Genomic DNA, 19,885 nt, shown 5'->3' with positions numbered 1-19,885 from the left:
CCAATGACCAACTGTACCAGGTGTGAGGCTTGTGCCATTAACAGTGCAAGAATGGCAGCAATGAAATATTCCCCTTGAAAAGTAATAGGTGAATTTTGATTGGCTTTTGTAGGCTCCACCCACTTTTCTGAATGCTAATCCCAGTCACCCAGTGACCAACTGTGAACAGTTTGAAAAACCTACCATAAACAGTGTAAGAATGGCTGCAGTTAAAATTTTCCCAGTAAACATGTATCTGTTTCCTACACACTAAGAGGTAGCGCTCAAGGTGTCTACGTTTTCAGCACAGTACTAAATCAGTTTTCAAAGTTAGCAATAACGGTTTACACTTAAACAATAATAAAACCTCTAAAAATTAAGTCCTTGTGCCAATATATTAAAAGTCCAAGTTCCACAGTCCTATTATGGCAAGTTGTTGCTATTGATTGGTTTCCTTTTCTACAAGGGATGCAGTATTCAACTTTTATTTCTGCTTGCTGCTCTCATACACAGACCTCCACCAACACCCTTTGTGGTCCACTCACCGCTGACCTAGACCAACCAATGGTCTATATGCACCTTGGGACCGTTTCCGGGTCGTCCCCCACCTCTCCAGCAAAGACCTTCACAGATCACCTCAGGCTCTTCATAAATCTTGTTTAAACCTCATCAAAAAAGAACTGCCATAGCGTAATACTGCTAAAACACATTTATTTTTTAAAACGCAATTGCACTTACATATTCCTCATAAAAACATCGCATGGAGTAATTTATAAGACGGGCTCTCCCCCGTTCAGGTGGCCAGGCTGGCAGGCTCGTCTGCACGTCTATCCCCAGATCTTCCGCTGCGCACACGGACTGAAGAGACCAAAAAAATGTGACCAAAAAAATGCTTGAGTCAGGAATTGGGGTGTGGATAGGGTAATGTAGCAGTGAGTCCTCTAAACACGTTGGTAGCCCTTATAACCATAGTGGGGAGGAAGGGAAATTTATACATCTTCTCTGTTGGTAATGGAGGGGGGGACATGGGACCATGATTAATTGGGAAGGTTACATAATTGGGTAATATGAAAGTGTCACATGCAGTGTGACTATAGTATATAATAGGGGGATGGGGTGGGGTCTCATCCATAATCAGTAGAGGGGAGGGTCAATTACTTATATACTAAAAACATAGGGGGAGGGGTATAGATATGGGGTGTATATATATACACATAATTTATGGGTTTGATAAGTTGGACTGCATGAGACACAAAGAGTAATGTTATTTTTTTCTCTGGTTTTTTGGGGCAGCAGTAATGTGTCTGAACAAAATGGTATGCATTATTTATGGATTTAATAATTACCTCTCATGAAAATATAGGGACACTAATATGCACAAACTCTGTATATATGATGTTCTGATGATGTAAAGATTTTGTAAATGTATGTACAGAGGGAGACGCTGCCTTTTTCTGTATAGTTTTTATTCTGTATAGTGTGTTGGCCTTTTTATGGAAGCATGTAATACTTGGCTTAAACTCTAGATGGGGGTAGACTTGCAGGCTCAGGGAGGGTAAACTGAGCATGCGCGGGATACGTAATAGGCATAAAACAGTCCGCTCTGCGCATTGGACTTCAGGCCCCTGATGAGTCACTTGTGACGAAATCGATAGGGCGGAGTCCAATGCGGAAGCGGATCGGAGCAAGCTAGTGAGCGGCGACAGGAGGACACGTGTGGCGTCTCTTCAGTCCGTGTGCGCAGCGGAAGATCTGGGGATAGACGTGCAGACGAGCCTGCCAGCCTGGCCACCTGAACGGGGGAGAGCCCGTCTTATAAATTACTCCATGCGATGTTTTTATGAGGAATATGTAAGTGCAATTGCGTTTTAAAAAATAAATGTGTTTTAGCAGTATTACGCTATGGCAGTTCTTTTTTGATGAGGTTTAAACAAGATTTATGAAGAGCCTGAGGTGATCTGTGAAGGTCTTTGCTGGAGAGGTGGGGGACGACCCGGAAACGGTCCCAAGGTGCATATAGACCATTGGTTGGTCTAGGTCAGCGGTGAGTGGACCACAAAGGGTGTTGGTGGAGGTCTGTGTATGAGAGCAGCAAGCAGAAATAAAAGTTGAATACTGCATCCCTTGTAGAAAAGGAAACCAATCAATAGCAACAACTTGCCATAATAGGACTGTGGAACTTGGACTTTTAATATATTGGCACAAGGACTTAATTTTTAGAGGTTTTATTATTGTTTAAGTGTAAACCGTTATTGCTAACTTTGAAAACTGATTTAGTACTGTGCTGAAAACGTAGACACCTTGAGCGCTACCTCTTAGTGTGTATGCTAACTATTTAGAAGAGGAGGCGAACAGGTGCTGTGTAATTGGTTCTGTATAGCTGGGAGCGCTAACCTCTTTTTTACAGATGTATCTGTTTCCGCCTACTTTTTAGAAATGGTGATAAAAATTATTCTATATGTTATTCCAGGTAATGTAGTATGTGTGTGCCAAATTTCATTAAAATCAGTTCAGCCATTGTTGCGTGATTGAGTAACAAACATCCAAACTTTCCCATTTATAATATTAGTGAGATAGTAGCTTATCTGCTGCCCTCTAGTGTTTTTTTTGTGTAAGCTGTCTTTTGCACAATTTATTTTTGCCAGCAAGAGGAAGTGATCTAAGTTTAACAGGATGCTGTAGGCCTGCCCAATCTCCAGCTAGGTTTTTAGCTGTGAAGCATGAATCCTTCCCATCAAGCCTGGCAAACAAATTGTCTGTAAGTAGACCTCTATATCAGAATTGTGTATGCTAGAAAGCATGTAGTATTGCATTGCAGTTTAACAAAAAAATAAATAAATAGGGAAAGACAATAATATACAGAGAATCTCAGTCAAGAAGCAGATTCCTCTGCTTAGTGGATTTATTTACAGTGTTTAGCTGACTGTCTAGCTGCACTTCGCAGGACAGTGTCGTGAGGGCAGTACATAGACTGTGCAAAGGGCAAACTAAACATTATATTTACTTTGAGCAGCGATCTGTTTACCAACATGCATTCCAAAAAAACATCAAACATGTTTTATTCTCCTGAATAGTACAAAGGAAGGATTATGTATAGACTGGGCCTGGATTTACAACTCCAGAGCCTGTAGGCACAAGCATTCTGGCGCCCTAAACTCTGCCCCTCAACATAAACGCCTAAGTAAAAATATTCTGTACTCCAATCCCTTCCTCATGTCACTAACTGTCTTTAGAATCTTATGCTCTAATCACTGTCTTATATCATCCTCAAGGCTGGTGCACACAATGCGATTTCCAGTCAGCTCAATGGGTCAAATCGATAATTTCCTGCATGCCTGAAATGGGCCTATTATAAAAAGGTTAATAATTGTTTTCATGAATCACTGGGAGCAGCAGCAGCAATGCAAGGCAATATATATAGTGGAGTGGTGATTCATTGCCAGTTTTAACCACTTGCCGACCGCACACTCATACCGTGCGGCGGCAAAGTGGTAGCTGGAGGACCAGTGATGCACATCTGCGTTGCCAGGTGCCTCCCTAATTAATCAGGAAAGGCCGCTCGCGCGAGCGGCCGTTTCCTGTTAGATCACGGAGCGGGTCTCCGTGAATAGCCTGCGAGCCGCTGATCGCGGCTCACAGACTAAATGTAAACGCAGGAGACATATGTCTCCTTTTGTTTACATTGAACGGCGCTGCTGCTACAGCAGCGCCGTAAGGCAGATCAGCGATCCCTGGCCAATCAGCGGCCAGAGATCGCCGCCATGTGACAAGGGACATCCTGTCACAGGCTGCACAGGACGGATAGCGTCCTGTGCAGCGCCGATCACCAGGGGGGAGAGGGAGGAGAGGGAGGGGGGAATTTTACCGCGGAGGGGGGCTTTGAGGTGCCCCCCCGCAACACCCAGGCAGGCAGGAGCAATCAGACCCCCCCCCTGCACATCATCCCCATAGGGGGGAAAAAGGGGGGGTGATCTGATCGCTCTGCCTGCAACCTGATCTGTGCTGGGGGCTGCAGAGCCCACCCAGCACAGATCATAAAAAAACACACTGGTCCTTAAAGGGGGGTACGGGGGTAAAGGCTGGGTCTTCAAGTGGTTAAAATTGGCCCTGGAGTTTACTGACTCCTTTTCAATGATAATAATCTAAAATAGACATTTATTTCCATACTGGGACAAGTCTCGGGATCCAAACTTAGTGCAGTACACTCCACCCACTGATATACCACATACCAATCTATGCTCTGTCCCAGTGAAAGAATTGCAAATAATAAGGATAGGTGGGTGGTATGGACAGTGAAAGGGTACAAAGAGTGAAATGATTGGCTTAGATAGTGAAGCAGAAATAGGCGCACACTTGCAGAAATGATATGTGGTTAGTTAACAGTAATGTGCAAGAGCCTCTGGAAAAGGCACACATCTAACAGTGGTGCTTACTGTCATATGCTTACTGTAACTAATGGTACATTTGACCCAGCTCCTGTATATTGCTGGTTGATCTGATTATGGCATGGGGCGGGATATAGCAGTGATGTGGAAGAAAGTCCCTGGGCACTGATGCCTCACCTATACTGGTTCTTCTTGGTAAGATCCTCTGGTACTTGCTAGCATGTGTCTACAGTGTCTAATTAGAAATCTGCCCTGCTCATTTGTACTGTATCTACTGTATATATTCATCAGCTTCTGCTCTTTTTGAAGAACACTACTTACACAAACTTTGTCATGTTCACTCACCAGATGCCTCCATTGTCATGGATCACTTGTCCTGGTGGCACTGTTGTTCCCTTGTAATAACAAGAACAGGCTGATGGTTTGACACAGTTACCATTATCATCCAAGTAGGTTCCATTTTGGCAGATACAACCATCGACGGGAACAAAGGAGATATCGCAGGTAATGTCATGGCTGCTGAGGGAGCGACAGGTGGGTTGACAGGTGGTGGCAGAGTAGGTGTAGGTCAGTGATGTTGGACAGCTGGTGGTATAGGTGGCTATGATACAAATATGGACATCTGTTAGTTTCTGACATTTACATATTAAGATTTACATGTGTCCAAGAAACTTAAATAATGTGCAAGAAACTTAAATAATCAGCTATGCTTACAATCGGCAACAGATGTTTACACAAGTGACAATTTACTGCTAGCGTGCCAGATATTAGCAGATGCATAAGACAACTTCAAGTATTTGTACCACTTTTTGTTGAAAAATCACTGCACAACAGGCACCTCTCTCATACAATATTTAAAAAAAATGTGTTATCCATATCGCCCCTTATTCAACTCCCAATTTCTCCAATGTTTTGTCCTAAGAGATCGGGTTTTTTTGTCTTCTGTTTAAAGTGAACCCAAGGAGAGAGTGATATGGAGGCTGCCATATTTGTTTTCTTTTAAACAATACTATTTGCCTGGCAGCATTGCTGGTTTATTTGGCTGCAGTAGTGTTTGAATAACACCAGAAACAAGCATACAGCTAATCTTGTTAGTTCTGACAATATTGTCAGAAACACCTGAACTTCTGCATACTCGTTTGGTATCTATGGCTAAAAGTATTAGAGACAGAGTATCAGCAGGACAGCCAGGCAACTTGCATTGCTTAAGAGGATATAAATATGGCAGCCTCCATTTAACTTTCACCTTGGGTTCACTTTAAAAAGACTTTTTAGCACCCTGCAATTGAAAAAGTACCAAAAAGTAGGTAAAAAAGTAGTCAAATTTATTCTGAGTATTTTCTGGATTGCTAAAGTCTTAACCATTGGCCTCCTCAACAGCCCCAGTCCCTCTGCACCTGCAGGAACTCCTGTTCCTGCAGGTACATAGGGGGCCAGAGCTGTTGGGGAGGCCCCAACTTCTTGCTCTCCCTGCTTCCAATACATTGCCTGCCCTCCAGAGCAGTGTTATTGTGGGCACACTTGTCATGGGTGGGAGGAGTCATGGTGACTACACTTGTTAGATGCATGGATGAGTAGTTTATCCTGATGCAAAATTGAACTGATGTGTTAGCGGTTGTTAGCCAAGGGAGTGAGGAATTATTCACTATGCTGTAACCTCTCATTGACGTGCTGCATGCTGCTCTCCATCCTCCCGACTTCTGGCTGTGAAGGCTGAAGTGTCAAGAAGATGGAGAGTGGTACACTTCATTATATGAGTGATGGAGCTCCCAGTCAGGGCCTAGGACTTGCCTACGTATTGTATTCCGTGATAAAGGGGTCTTTCACATCCCCGAAACTTTGGATTTGATTAAAACTCTTTTAAAGAGGAATGCAGGCTATATTGGAGGTGGCAACATCTGTACTTGCCCATGTTTACTAACACAAAGGTTGAGTTTTGAAAAATGAATATTACTCATCACTAGTTATATGATTCCTGGCAGATGGACCTCCTGGCTGCAAGGGTCACTACGGGGGTAAAAAGGTGAAGAATACTAGAGGGGCCCATCACATTTTTGCCGTGGGGAGGGGCATGATTTGTAGTTATGTCCCTGGATGTTTGTGTTAAGAATTACTTTGAAGGTTTCTGTAATGACCATAATTATTGACATACTTACTGCAGGCATTTTTCCTCCATCCTTTTAGAATGATGCCCTTCATAGCGCAGGCATACACATAGGAAGACAGAGCAGCACACATGCACTCCTCACTCTTAGCACAGTTACAGGAGTCAAACATACAGTTCTGCAGAGATAATAGAAAACTGGTTATTACAAAGGCTTCTAACGGAAGTGTGCCTTCTTCAGTATGTCAATAGCATGTGTTCAGTTTTTACTATTTAGCACAAAGTGACATTTGTGTATCTTGTCAACATGTCTAAATTCTTTGTTTCCTAAGTAAACCCTTTCCGTACCAGTAGTCTCTGGCCCATTGAGGACCAGAGACTGCTGGTACCAACAAACAGGGCTTACCGACGAATTGCCGCACAGACCCGCCAGTCACACCACTCTCCCTATGGCTGCATGCTCGTCGCTATGACGGCAGAGCTCTGTGTGCCGGTCAGGAGACGATTTCATTGGCTCTTGACCCTGTCATCACTGCAAGCCAATGGGATTGGCTCATAGTGATCACAGGGTCAGGAGCCGAGGAAATTGGCTCTACCCTCATACTGACAGCAGAGCGGCGCAATCAGCAGGACTGCACAGTGGCTATGTTGAACTCTACATCCTGTCAGAAATAAACGGACACAAACAGGGCGTAGATTTCAACTGGCGCGGTCTGGAAATGGTTAACCATTGTTTTAACTTTGTAAATGTATCTCTGGTGATATACTAGTCAATCCAGAATGTTATCACAAAGCATTTGCCTGTGCTGGGGTTTTTAACATATGTTTGCTTGCTTCATGTTGCATTGGTGGGATATCCGCTATACAAAAATTAATATGTAGTTACCTGCATGTAAATATTGGGATTCACTAGAGAATGACAACTTGCAAACACTCCTGCAGGGTCAGTCAACATGGAGCACCAGTACTGGGCATATTTTTCTAGAAAAAAATGACAACTGTAAGAGAAGTTATGCTAGTGAACATCACATTGCATAAAAATGCATGCGTTTTTTTAAGCGTTTTTGAAATGCATTTTAAGCCATTTTAATGCGTTTTTGTGCGGTTTAACATGCGGTTTAACAAGTCAAAAAGTTAAAACGCCTTAAATGCATGCTTTTTTATGTGTTTTTAAAAAACGCAGCAGTGGGCTCAGGCCTTAACAAAAAGTGTGGAAATAGTAGACAGAAAAACAAAATTAAATGAACAGTACACAAACAGTAAGCAGAAAATGTGTGCTATATATAAAATATCATGTACAGCTTTCTAGTATACAGTATGTTTCATGTATCATTTATATATTGTGCTTAGTACTGTGCAAATCATTAAAAACATATGACTAATTTTAGTATTACAAATATTCATTCTTTTTTTCTATTTTTTTAGCATACCTGCTGGCTTAAATGACTTTTACTGTTGCGGCAAAACAGATCCCTTTCATTTCAAAAGCAAAACTAGCATGTCTTTATGACACAGCAGTATAACAAGACCCTTTTCCGATCCAGGTGGATAAACAGGTACTGGCCAATCCACTAGACATGGTGGTGGTAGAGGAGGATAAGAAGACAGCAGTGGCTATAGATGTTTTGATGGGAAGTGAAAACAGCATACAAAAGAGTGAGTATATGAATCTGACATGAACTAGGGCCTGAAAGAAAAACTAGAGAAGAGGTGGAAAGTAAAGGGTAAAAGTGGTCTCAGTCATGTTCAGAGTAATCAGGGCTGTGACTCCTGAGCTGGTTAGAGTGGCTCCAACAGATGCCAGAACCACCACCAGAGCCCTCTCTTCAGAGGAGAGCAGTGCTTTGAACAGCTGAGCTAGGCCCAGTTCACAATAGATGGATCAAAAACTGATCTGTGAAATGCATCAGTTTTTATTTGGCGATGCATCCGTTGTTCCGGAATTATCACAGCCTCCCCAAACTTGTGGTCTGTTTGGCGGACTGCGCCAAATGAATCCATTCTAATGGAGCAATGTAAATGAGTCCATAGGTTAACATTGGATCCATCCGCATCCGTTAGGATCCGTTCCGGTATGGTTCGCTAAACAGACCATTTTAGCTGCCAATGTGAACCGAGCCTTAGGGTCTGTTTCCACTACACGCGGATTCTGGATGCAGAAAAACTGACTCCAATGAATGCCTATGGGCCTGTTTCCACTAAACGCAATTTTTCTGATGCAGATTTCCCATGGGTCTTCATTGGAGTCAGTCTTCTGCATCCAGAATCCGTGTGTAGTGAAAATAGGTCCTAACTGTGCTGATCCCTAAAGCTCCCAAGCGTCTGGTGGAGGATCTAAGGTTGAGTTCAGTAACACAAAAATTGAAAATTTCCATACTATTAAAATAACAAGGATTTTTTTTAGGGGGGGGGGGGGGGGTTCTAGTTAAATTTGCTGAAATGTCTTCAAATGAGGCCTTGGTGTCTTGGTGAAAAAATGAAGAAAAAGAGAAAAAGAAATATGCCTGCAGTATTGTTTTTCCCTTTATTTTACAGTACTGACATATAAGGCAGCCAGTATGTAGAGCACCAGCTGTTCCTTTCTCTTTCTTTTGCTTGTTTGCATTGCCTATTATCTTTGTGCAGCTCTTATCAGAAGTGTAGTTCAGGTTATGAATAAACCTAAACAGGTGGAGTCTCACACCTGTATTTTGTCAGCATTTTGAAACAGAGCTAAATCCTAAATTAAAATGATCACAACCGCATACAAAAAGTTTAATATATAAATATATTTGAGTTACCATTGTCAATGCTCAGCGCACATGGATTCTCAAAGCTGTTGGTAACGGTGGGGCAGTCAGCTTGTGTCATCCAGGTGTTGGCAAATGAAGACCCGGTCCCTTCAATTACTCCACTCAGAACTCTAAAATCATCAGCTTGCATGTTGTTAAAATTTCCACAAAGGCCTATGAACAAAATCAAAGATTACATTTATTTAAATGAATCGGATTCATGTTTAATTAATAGACATTCAATAAACACTCCCCTCCTGCCAATGACCATGAATGTCTCCTCCTGGACCCAAGCTTACCACAGTGGAGCTTAGCACCCTCTCCCCCATGCTATTCTAACATAGGGGATATGGCCTATAAGACCTTACCGCAGACTTCATTCATAAATGTTGGATCCAGATTGATGTAAATCTGCATAGTGGGGATAAGTTGGATTTGCAGTTGGAGACCAAAATTGGTTTGTATAATGATGAAGAAAGATGAAGGCTGGAAGATGGTGATGCTGGCTGTGGGGCAAGAATAAAGATCAGTGGTAAGTTACTGCTTTTGCATTATAAGATTCATTTTTATTCACACATACGACAGTAAGAAAACAGTGACAGTAAGAAAACAGCGCTGTAAAATTCAACAAATTGTGAAGAATTTATGCTTTTTGAATTGCTTCCAGAAGCAATAACCAGCTCAGTGGAAAGTTCTCAATTTATTTCAGTAGATTACAGATGTTTGTCCATCTTTCATAGAATCAAACAGTGGGGAAGATTTAACAGGGAAAATTGGAGCAAAAATAGTGCACAGTAGTTTCAAAAGCGCGGCCAATCAGAATTCATTGTGTGAACATCTACTATACTTATGCACTAGCTTTACTTCCCATTTCTTTCACTTGTTTTGATAAATCTGCCCAGTTCTTATAGGCAAAATTTTGAGGTATTTCAGTCTTGATACCATACTTTAGAACCAATAGAATTGAAGTTATTAGATTTTTTTTTCACAGAAATATGTACTAAATCAGCAGGAAGCCCATTCTATGTGTTAGGCAGTAGCCTCTCTACTTACAGGCACCCCCTTGTTCTATCCCACTTTTTTTACACCATAGTGTAAGCCGCCTCCGATCCAGCCCTTAGCGCTGGCCGGAACTGTTTGGTCCGGCTGCGCTGGGCTCGGGCGGCTGGGGGGACCCTCTTTTGCCGCCGCACGCGGCGAATCGCCACGCTGCGGCGGCGATCAGGTAGCACACGCGGCTGGCAAAGTGCCGGCTGCGTGTGCACCTTTTTATTTGATAAAAATCGGCCCAGCAGGGCCTGAGCGGCACCCTCCGGCGGTAATGGACGAGCTGAGCTTGTCCATACCGCCAGGCTGGTTAATATACACACCCTAGCAATATACTCAGAGTTTCCAATCATTTTTATCATAATTGGGGAAAGATTGAACATACGTGTGTGGTACATTGGTCATATTTTTGAAATGTTACAGTCATTCAGAAAAATGTATTGCAATTCTTGAATTGAACAGATATTTTAAAAAATTGTATGGTGTGTGGCCACCTTAAGATAGAGAACAAATACCTGATGAAACGGGCAGCTGAGTGAAGAGAGAATTCACATATACACTTCCACAAGGCTTTACATAGATGAACTGTAGAATAAAAAATAAGGCACGTTCATTTTGAAGAAGTATTGTTACAGTGTGTACATGTAAAAAAGGCATCTGGAAAAAAGGGTGCAAGGGATGCCTGCTAGTGCAATATCAGTATAATTACCGATATTATACTACTTAGTTCCAATAGTAAGATATCGGTAATCTTTACTGATATTTTACTATGACCTAATCTAACCCTACTCTCACACAGAACCCTCCTTCTACCCATGCCTAACCCTTAACCCTCCCTATACCAATACCTAACCCTTAACCCTCCCTTCACTGATGCTTAATCTTCAACCCTCCTTCTAGAAAGTGACATTTGGGCACCTGAGGCTACTGATAAAATAAGTGCAGGGGCTACCCGATATGCAAATTGCGGCTGTAAATAGTGGGTGCTTAGTGCCTGCTATTTTTAGGCAAGATTTACATAGTTGGTAGCTCCTGCGCTCGCTATTCTATCGGTAGTCCCAGGTGCCCAAATTTCACTTTATTACCGCTATGTTGCCACAGCCTTGGATGCCCAAATCGCGGCCTTGGGTACCCGAATTTCCATGCACTGCTGTTAATCGTAGCTTTTACCATGATATCCTATAACATAGTTACATAGTTACATAGTTACATAGTTATTTTGGTTGAAAAAAGACATACGTCCATCGAGTTCAACCAGTATAAAGTACAACACCAGCCTGCTCACTCACATATCCCTGTTGATCCAGAGGAAGGCGAAAAAACCCTTACAAGGCATGGTCCAATTATCCCCTAAAGGGAAAAATTCCTTCCCGACTCCAGATGGCAATCAGATAAAATCCCTGGATCAACATCATAAGGCATTACCTAGTAATTGTAGCCATGGATGTCTTTCAACGCAAGGAAAGCATCTAAGCCCCCTTTACATGCAGGTATAGAGTCTGCCATAACGACTTCCTGTGGCAATGCATTCCACATCTTAATCACTCTTACTGTAAAGAACCCTTTCCTATGGCTAAAACGTTTTTCCTCCATGCGCAGATCATGTCCTCTAGTCCTTTGAGAAGGCCTAGGGACAAAAAGCTCATCCGCCAAGCTATTATATTGCCCTCTGATGTATTTATACATGTTAATTAGATCCCCTCTAAGGCGTCTTTTCTCTAGACTAAATAAACCCAGTTTATCTAACCTTTCTTGATAAGTGAGACCCTCCATCCCACGTATCAATTTTGTTGCTCGTCTCTGCACCTGCTCTAAAACTGCAATATCTTTTTTGTAATGTGGTGCCCAGAACTGAATTCCATATTCCAGATGTGGCCTTACTAGAGAGTTAAACAGGGGCAATATTATGCTAGCATCTCGAGTTTTTATTTCCCTTTTAATGCATCCCAAAATTTTGTCCTTTTTTTCCATAGCGCCACCTGCACCCAAATTTCCTGTTTCGGTTAGGCCTTGTTCCACTGGTGTAAACAGGAAGTAAAAAAAGAAGTAATGTGAAGCCCTTGCAGATCGGAGACCTCCGGTGGTGAATGGAGGTAATTATAGCTGCTGCTACCGCCGCCGCTGCTGACACTTAGATAGAGTGCAGAGGGGAGAGCCCGAGGTGAGGGAGGGGGGGGGGGACTGTCCCCCCTCCCCGCTGATGTGCAAAGCTCTCCCCTTATGCTGCGATCCCTCCTCCCCCCCAAAACGGCCACGAGCGGGCCTCAGGCCTCTGCCTTGCTCACATTATAAATCGCTAGCGCTATCGCAAGCACTGAGTGATTCATTGAGCTTTTTTAAAACGCTTTTCCCTGCGCTTTGAGCTTAGAAAAGTGCTTTTGTAAGCACTTTTGATGAGCGATTGTGATTTTCACTTCCTGACGTTAGTCAGGAATTGAACGCTTTCACCCAGAAATGAATAAATACAATGTACTTATTCATAGAAGCTTGGGAAATCGCTTTACAAAGTGCTTTTCAAGCGCTTTGCGATTTCCCTATACCTTCCATTGAGCCAAAAAGCTCAGAAATTTTCATTGAAAATCAAAACGCTTACATGTGAACACTCTCATAGGGAATCATTGCATAAGTGCTTTTGGGGCGACTTCTAAAATCACCAGCGCTTAAAAAACCCTGAAAATGCTCATAGTATGAACAAGCCCTTACATTATGTTCATTGTTGGAGGTTAGTGTATACATTTTTTTTAAAGACTGTTCAGAACTTACATCACTGCCGTTGTTCAGACTAAGGCTCACACTCTTCAGACAAGTCTCTGTGTTTGTAATTCCACATATACGAAGTTCTCCCAATACACTGAAGGTGTTTCCATAGCATGTCTAGAGAAAATCAAATCGGCTATAAATATGACATAGTTAAGATAGAACAATGCTAGTGAAATGCTTCAGGACAGATGACAGTCTCTTCTCAACATAAGCATATTAACATTTATTAATCAAAAGGAATAACAATGTATTGCATTTGACTCATTAAGACTGTAATGCTGTATAGGTTCACTACTTTTTATTTTTTTAAGCTGCCACAACCTCACAGGGATGATCAGTGACATAGCACTAGAGGTCACAACTGCACCAGGGTCCCTGGGCTACAATGGCCAACCAGTGGCCTTACTTCAATGGTTGTATTACTTCTTTATTGATGCTATGGGGGTAATGATCAACTCTATATGTCCTTTTATTAATGCTAATCATCATTAAACTATTTCCCTCAACTTACTTACACCTCTCTGACACTGGGGCTGTCTTTGAAAGATTGTGGTGTTCAATATCAATTGTTTTGTATGTTATGAGTGTTTGAGGTACCCGAACTGGAATCCATAACTCCATAGCAATGCCACTGGAGGTAATATTTTGTGTAGGCAGTAGCACAATTAACTTTTGCTTAACATAAGAAAAAGGAAACACAAACTTTTTTGTCATTTACAGAGATCTTGTAGTCAAGCTCTACTGGAGCCTGGATTGTCAACAAACATAATCATCATTTTGATAGGTCATGTATCACCATGATCATTTTACATGTTTTTACTATGTCTCAGCATCACTTGAATGTATTTAGTTTCTCCTTCTTGTCTCTCGAGAAAAACAAAAGTTTGCTTTCCTAAAACAGAAAGAATTTGCGATAATTCAGGTTGGAGTGAGCTCGAGATGTCTCCCAGGCACCACTGCTGAATATATGCAAATTAACCATTGTACCCTTAGAAGCTAAACACACCTCCAGAACCGCTGGAATGCAATGATGTGTCAGCTTGTTAATATGTACAGAGCCATAATAATCCAACATGCATACAGACTGTTTCGGATTTGTCTCTCGAGCACATATGCAACTGCTCATTTTTCTGCTCCTAAAAAATGTTTTGCCCCTCTCCCATACAGTGCACCTGGTGTCCTCGCCTTCTGCTATAGCTTGTTTCCAGGTGTCTTTTGTAAACCCAACCTCCCTCTGGGTTCAATTATGGAATTTAAAAAACAATACATAAATTGCTACCTTAGGGACTTAGCTTTTTAAATATGTATGCCATGAGGGTTTATTACTGTTAATTTTGCAAATAAGGGATTGTAATATTGATAGACCAAAAAATAAACCAAAAAACCCCATAGCATTGCATTAGCAAGATCTTTTCAGATCACTAGCACTAAAAAAGCTCTTACCATATGAGCCAGGCCTTATTTCCAAATAAAATATTGTCGCCATTCATTGTACTGGAGACATCATTTAAATGTTGCATTAACTGAGAGAAATGGGCAAATAAAATGTGTGGGTTTTATTTACAGTAGCATGTTTTATTTTCATGGTTCACCATGAGCTTGCTGGTTAGTCTGTACCTCTGGGTGTTTCTGGCCCTACTCCATAGAGCCAAATTAATCCATACCATGCACTGATGAGGATCAACCAATCCGAAACAGTCTGTATGCATGTTTAATTATTATGGCTCTGTACAAATTAACAAGCTGACACATCATTGTATTCCAGCGGATCTGGAGGTGTGTTTAGCTTCTAAGGGCAACAATGGTCAATTTGCATATATTCAGCAGTGATGCACTGGGAGACATCCCGGAGCGCACGCCAACCTGAATTATCGCAAATTCTTTCTGTTTTAAGAAAGCAAACTTTTGTTTTCCATAGCATTTTAGTAAGGGGGCTTTTAGGACAATTGTAGCAACTTACACACTTTAATGAGTTCTGGTTCACCATGAGCTTGCTGGTTAGTCTGTACCTCTCGGTGTTTCTAGCCCTACTCCATAGAGCCAAATTAATCCATGCCATGCACTGATGAGGATCAACCAATCCGAAACAGTCTGTATGCATGTTGGATTATTATGGCTCTGTACAAATTAACAAGTTGACACATCATTGCATTCCATCGCTTCTGGAGGTGTATTTAGCTTCTAAGGGTAACAGTGGTTAATTTGTATATGTTCAGCAGTGATGCACTGGGAGACATCTCAGAGCTCACTCCAACCTGAATTATTGCAAATTCTTTCTGTTTTAAGAAAGCAAACTTTTGTTTTCCATGTTTTATTTTAAAACTATAATAGCTGAAAACTGAGAAATAATGATTTTTTTCAATATTGTTCGTCTCATTCCCTTTAAAATGCATACAAAATAAGATAATTCTTAGCAAAAAGTACCACCCAAAGAAAGCCTAATTGGTGGCAAAAAACAAGGTATATATCATTTAGGCGTGATAAGTAGTGATAACATTATTGGCGAATGCATGGGAGGAGTAAGAGGTGGAAGCACAAACGAGGACAAGTGTGGACAGGGCCACCCAAGTGCAGTGGACAGCAACTCTACAAAGCAAAACTGAGCAGCAGCGGGGGACCGGCGGAACGCTAAGGACCGGCACAAGCACAGTGCAGCTGCAGGAGGCTGGCAGAAGCCCCAGGTAAGGTGAAACTCTTTTTTTAATATCTTCAGGTTCCCTTTAGGAGGAAGTAATTAAGTATAGGGGGGAAGTAGTTAAATATAGTGATACATTTAGATGTATTACATTCAGCTATTATGATGTGTGTAAATTATACCTCATATGCTTAAATTATGTTTTGTTTTTTTTCCATAAAAGGAATTTTTATTGAGATACAGTGAACACAGGAATGAAAAATAGCTACATATAAAGAATACAGGTTGTACACCATTAAATTTAAATACTAATCAGCAGCGTATGGCAAGGGTCAGAAACAGCATCAAAAATATGTAATAACAAAATGAATTGAGATGAGCGAAACTTAAAAAGAAAAGACAATCGCCCCATAATCCCTTATCTAGGCCACTCCCAGCTGCTGGATGCAATATGACCCCCCCCCCCCCCCCAATAAAAAAACATACTTTGGTGGTTCAGTGTAGCCTTCGCTAAACTAGCAACTTTTAAACTGAGCGTTTGCTTGTCTGACCATCTATATGTTTTGTTACCAGGTAAGCACAGACATTGAGCCCTAAAAATGTAGTTTATCTTTTATTCCAACAAACTACAACTCAAAACTATCAAAGTTTAAATCAAACTATAATCTACCAACCACTGTTTATTGTCTCTTCAACCTGTCAGTAGAAACCCTTCACTCAATGACATTCAGCATAATCCAACCAGTCATCAGATAGCTTGATGCTTAAGTATTCTTTTATTTACCTTAGACAGCACATAAGTGCAATCTCCATGGAATGTGTACTGAGTCATATCATAGGAGGTAATATGAGATCCACCCTCAATGGCACAGGTTCCAGGACATGAAGTTTGAAGACAGGCCCACTTTCCACTATTGCAGGTGCTGCAAAGATACAGAGCACTTTCAGCATCTGTTGTCAGAATGTATTTTGGACTAGAATTTTTATAAACTAAAATCTAGTTTCACTGGTCGCCTTTTTCTTTTAATAAATAAGTCAAAATAACTGCATTAGATTACAAGATAATAAATTCAACAAAGATAATTATTTAATACTATAGAGGTATTATTTGAGCAAAAAAATCCATCTATCGATTTTTCTGGCTGAATCAATCACTTTGATCAAATCTGTTGAAAATCTATTGCTCCTGACTTACAGTACGCATTTGGTTTACCTTTGACTCGTACAATTCCTGTCTGGCATTTGTGGAGGTACAGAGGATTGGTTCCTCTGCACTCCTCAGCGCCATCTGCCGACAGGAATTTCCCTCTACGGGTGCGTAGCACCTTTTGCTGGGTGCCTGCAATTATACGCTTGTGGAGGATTTCCGCCGTATCAGCGCACGCGTTTTGCGCTGATCACGGAGGAGGTTCCACAATCGTTACACTAACTCTTGCAAATGTCAAGAATATTTATTGAAAACCACTATATTAAAAACAATTAAAAACCAGTAAATGTGGAGTTAGACCGGAATGCTAAATAAAATATTGTATATACAGTGGGTTGCAAAAGTATTCGGTCCCCTTGAAGTTTTCCACATTTTGTCACATTACTGCCACAAACATGCATCAATTTTATTGGAATTCCACATGAAAGACCAATACAAAGTGGTGTACATGTGAGAAGTGGATCGAAAATCATACATCATTACAAACATTTTTTACAAATAAATTACTGCAAAGTGGGGTGTGCGTAATTACTCGGCCCCCTGAGTCAATACTTTGTAGAACCACCTTTTGCTGCAATTACAGCTGCCAGTCTTTTAGGGTATGTCTCTACCAGCTTTGCACATCTAGAAACTGAAATCCTTTCCCATTCTTCTTTGCAAAACAGCTCCAGTTCAGTCAGATTAGATGGACAGCGTTTGTGAACAGCAGTTTTTAGATCTTGCCACAGATTATCGATTGGACTTAGATCTGGACTTTGACTGGGTCATTCTATCACATAGATATGTTTTGTTTTAAACCATTCCATTGTTGCCCTGGCTTTATGTTTAGGGTCATTGTCCTGCTGGAAGGTGAACCTCCGCCCCAGTCTCAAGTCTTTTGCAGTCTCCAAGAGGTTTTCTTCCAAGTTTGCCCTGTATTTGGCTCCATCCATCTTCCCATCAACTCTGACCAGCTTCCCTTTCCCTGCTGAAGAGAAGCACCCCCCAAGCATGATGCTGCCACCACCATATTTGACAGTGGGGATGGTGTATTCAGAGTGATGTGCAGTGTTAGTTTTCTGCCACACATAGCGTTTTGCATTTTGGCCAAAAAGTTCAATTTTGGTCTCATCTGACCAGAGCACCTTCTTCCACATGTTTGCTGTGTCCCCCACATGGCTTGTGGCAAACTGCAAACATGACTTCTTATGCTTTCTGTTAACAATACCTTTCTTCTTGCCACTCTTCCATAAAGGCCAACTTTGTACAGTGCATGACTAATAGTTGTCCTATGGACAGCGTCTCCCACCTGAGCTGTAGATCTCTGCAGCTCGTCCAGAGTCACCATGGGCCTCTTGACTGCATTTCTGATCAGCGCTCTCCTTGTTCGGCCTGTGAGTTTAGGTGGATGGCCTTGTCTTGGTAGGTTTACAGTTGTGCCATACTCCTTCCATTTCTGAATGATTGCTTGAACAGTGCTCCTTGTGAAGTTCAAGGCTTTGGAAATCTTTTTGTAGCCTAAGCCTGCTTTAAATTTCTCAATAACTTGATCCCTCACCTGTCTTGGACCTGTCTTGTGTGTTCTTTGGACTTCACGGTGTTGTTGCTCCCAATATTCTCTTAGACAACCTCTGGGGCCCTCACAGAGCAGCTGTATTTGTACTGACATTAGATTACACACCGGTGCACTCTATTTAGTCATTAGCACTCATCAGGCAATGTCTATAGGCAACTAACTGCACTCAGATCAAAGGGGGCCGAATAATTATGCACACACCACTTTGCAGTTATTTATTTGTAAAAAATGTTTGGAATCGTGTATGATTTTCGTTCCACTTCTCATGTGTACACCACTTTGTGTAGGTCTTTCATGTGGAATTCCAATAAAATTGATTCATGTTTGTGGCAGTAATATGACAAAATGTGGAAAACTTCAAGGGGGCCGAATACTTTTGCAACCCACTGTACATACAAATTATGCTTATATAAAAGTATAAACAAATGTCACTATTCACACAAAAAAATTTAATAAAATAAAAAATATATAAATATCACCTGAGACCAAAGTGGGACCACTCCGAAACCCTCCCACGTGCTCCCTCACGCGTTTCGAGGCTCCCTGCTTCTCCAGAGGAGACCACGTGAGGGAGCACCTGGGAGGCAATGGAGTGGTCACACTTTGGTTTCAGGTGATATTTATATATTTTTTATTTTATTTATACTTTTTGGGTTATGTCTACATGTTGGATGTAGGTTATTTACTGCAAAGACAGATTATCTGGTTAGACTGACAGCAGGTGTGGATTCCCATAGCAATTGGAGATTGATACAATCCTTAGACCATTGTGTGCATAGTGACACTTGCTTAAACTTTTATATTACCATACATTGTATGTATATATAATATTGTATTTACAGCATTCTGGTCTAATTCCACATTTATTTTATATATAGTGGAGTGGTATTCAATAAATATTTTTGAAATTTGCAAGAGTTAGCATTTATTTTTTCCTGAATGGGTGACTTTTCTGTTTTTGAATGATTTCAAAATGGTAATTGATCAAAAGTGTAGATATGTTGGAAAAGCTCTGTACATAAGCTTTGTAGGTTTCTGAAGAGATTGAATCATTTTAAATTTGAAGGAAACAGATCATTTTCTAACCAGGGAGGGATAGATTGCTTTGTCATATGGGGTCATTATCGACCTGCCTATGCCAAGTTTTACTCTTAGTCCATTCATGACATGACGTGTGTTTGTGTGGCTAGCATTAACTTAATTTAGAAGGTTGCTTTTTATCGTAATGTATGTGTTAAATTATTTGGCCAAGTTCAGGCGTATTTAATACAACAATATGTTAGTGTAGTGAAGCCAAGAGGTAAGTGTTAAAATTTGTTTCAAGGGTTAAGGTTAGGGTTAGGATGAAAAGATAGGTCTGAGAGGGCTTAATTTTAAGGTAGGCAAAAAGCTCTGTCAAAGAAACTATCAAGAGTAGGTTGTCATAGCAGGGATGGGACTGC

The 19,885-nt window shown here is 41.3% G+C and overlaps 1 protein-coding gene across 1 annotated transcript in view; it reads right to left on the bottom strand.

Annotated features, from left to right (window-relative positions):
* Positions 1–19,885, bottom strand: part of LOC137537851 (mucin-5B-like) — a 128,277-nt gene that overhangs the window by 88,632 nt on the left and 19,760 nt on the right. Inside the window, exons 10-17 of the mRNA XM_068259802.1 lie at positions 16,466–16,604; positions 13,050–13,160; positions 10,802–10,871; positions 9,608–9,745; positions 9,249–9,413; positions 7,355–7,449; positions 6,521–6,647; positions 4,710–4,965 (exon numbers count right to left, since the gene is read on the bottom strand). Coding sequence (XP_068115903.1) covers positions 4,710–4,965; positions 6,521–6,647; positions 7,355–7,449; positions 9,249–9,413; positions 9,608–9,745; positions 10,802–10,871; positions 13,050–13,160; positions 16,466–16,604 — 1,101 coding nt within the window. The remainder of the gene's footprint in view (positions 1–4,709; positions 4,966–6,520; positions 6,648–7,354; positions 7,450–9,248; positions 9,414–9,607; positions 9,746–10,801; positions 10,872–13,049; positions 13,161–16,465; positions 16,605–19,885) is intronic.

Source organism: Hyperolius riggenbachi, chromosome 11, assembly GCF_040937935.1.
Source record: "Hyperolius riggenbachi isolate aHypRig1 chromosome 11, aHypRig1.pri, whole genome shotgun sequence".
Taxonomy (NCBI): domain Eukaryota; kingdom Metazoa; phylum Chordata; class Amphibia; order Anura; family Hyperoliidae; genus Hyperolius; species Hyperolius riggenbachi.
Note: the sequence above shows the minus strand (reverse complement) of the source record. Positions and strands in the feature narration are given on the sequence as shown.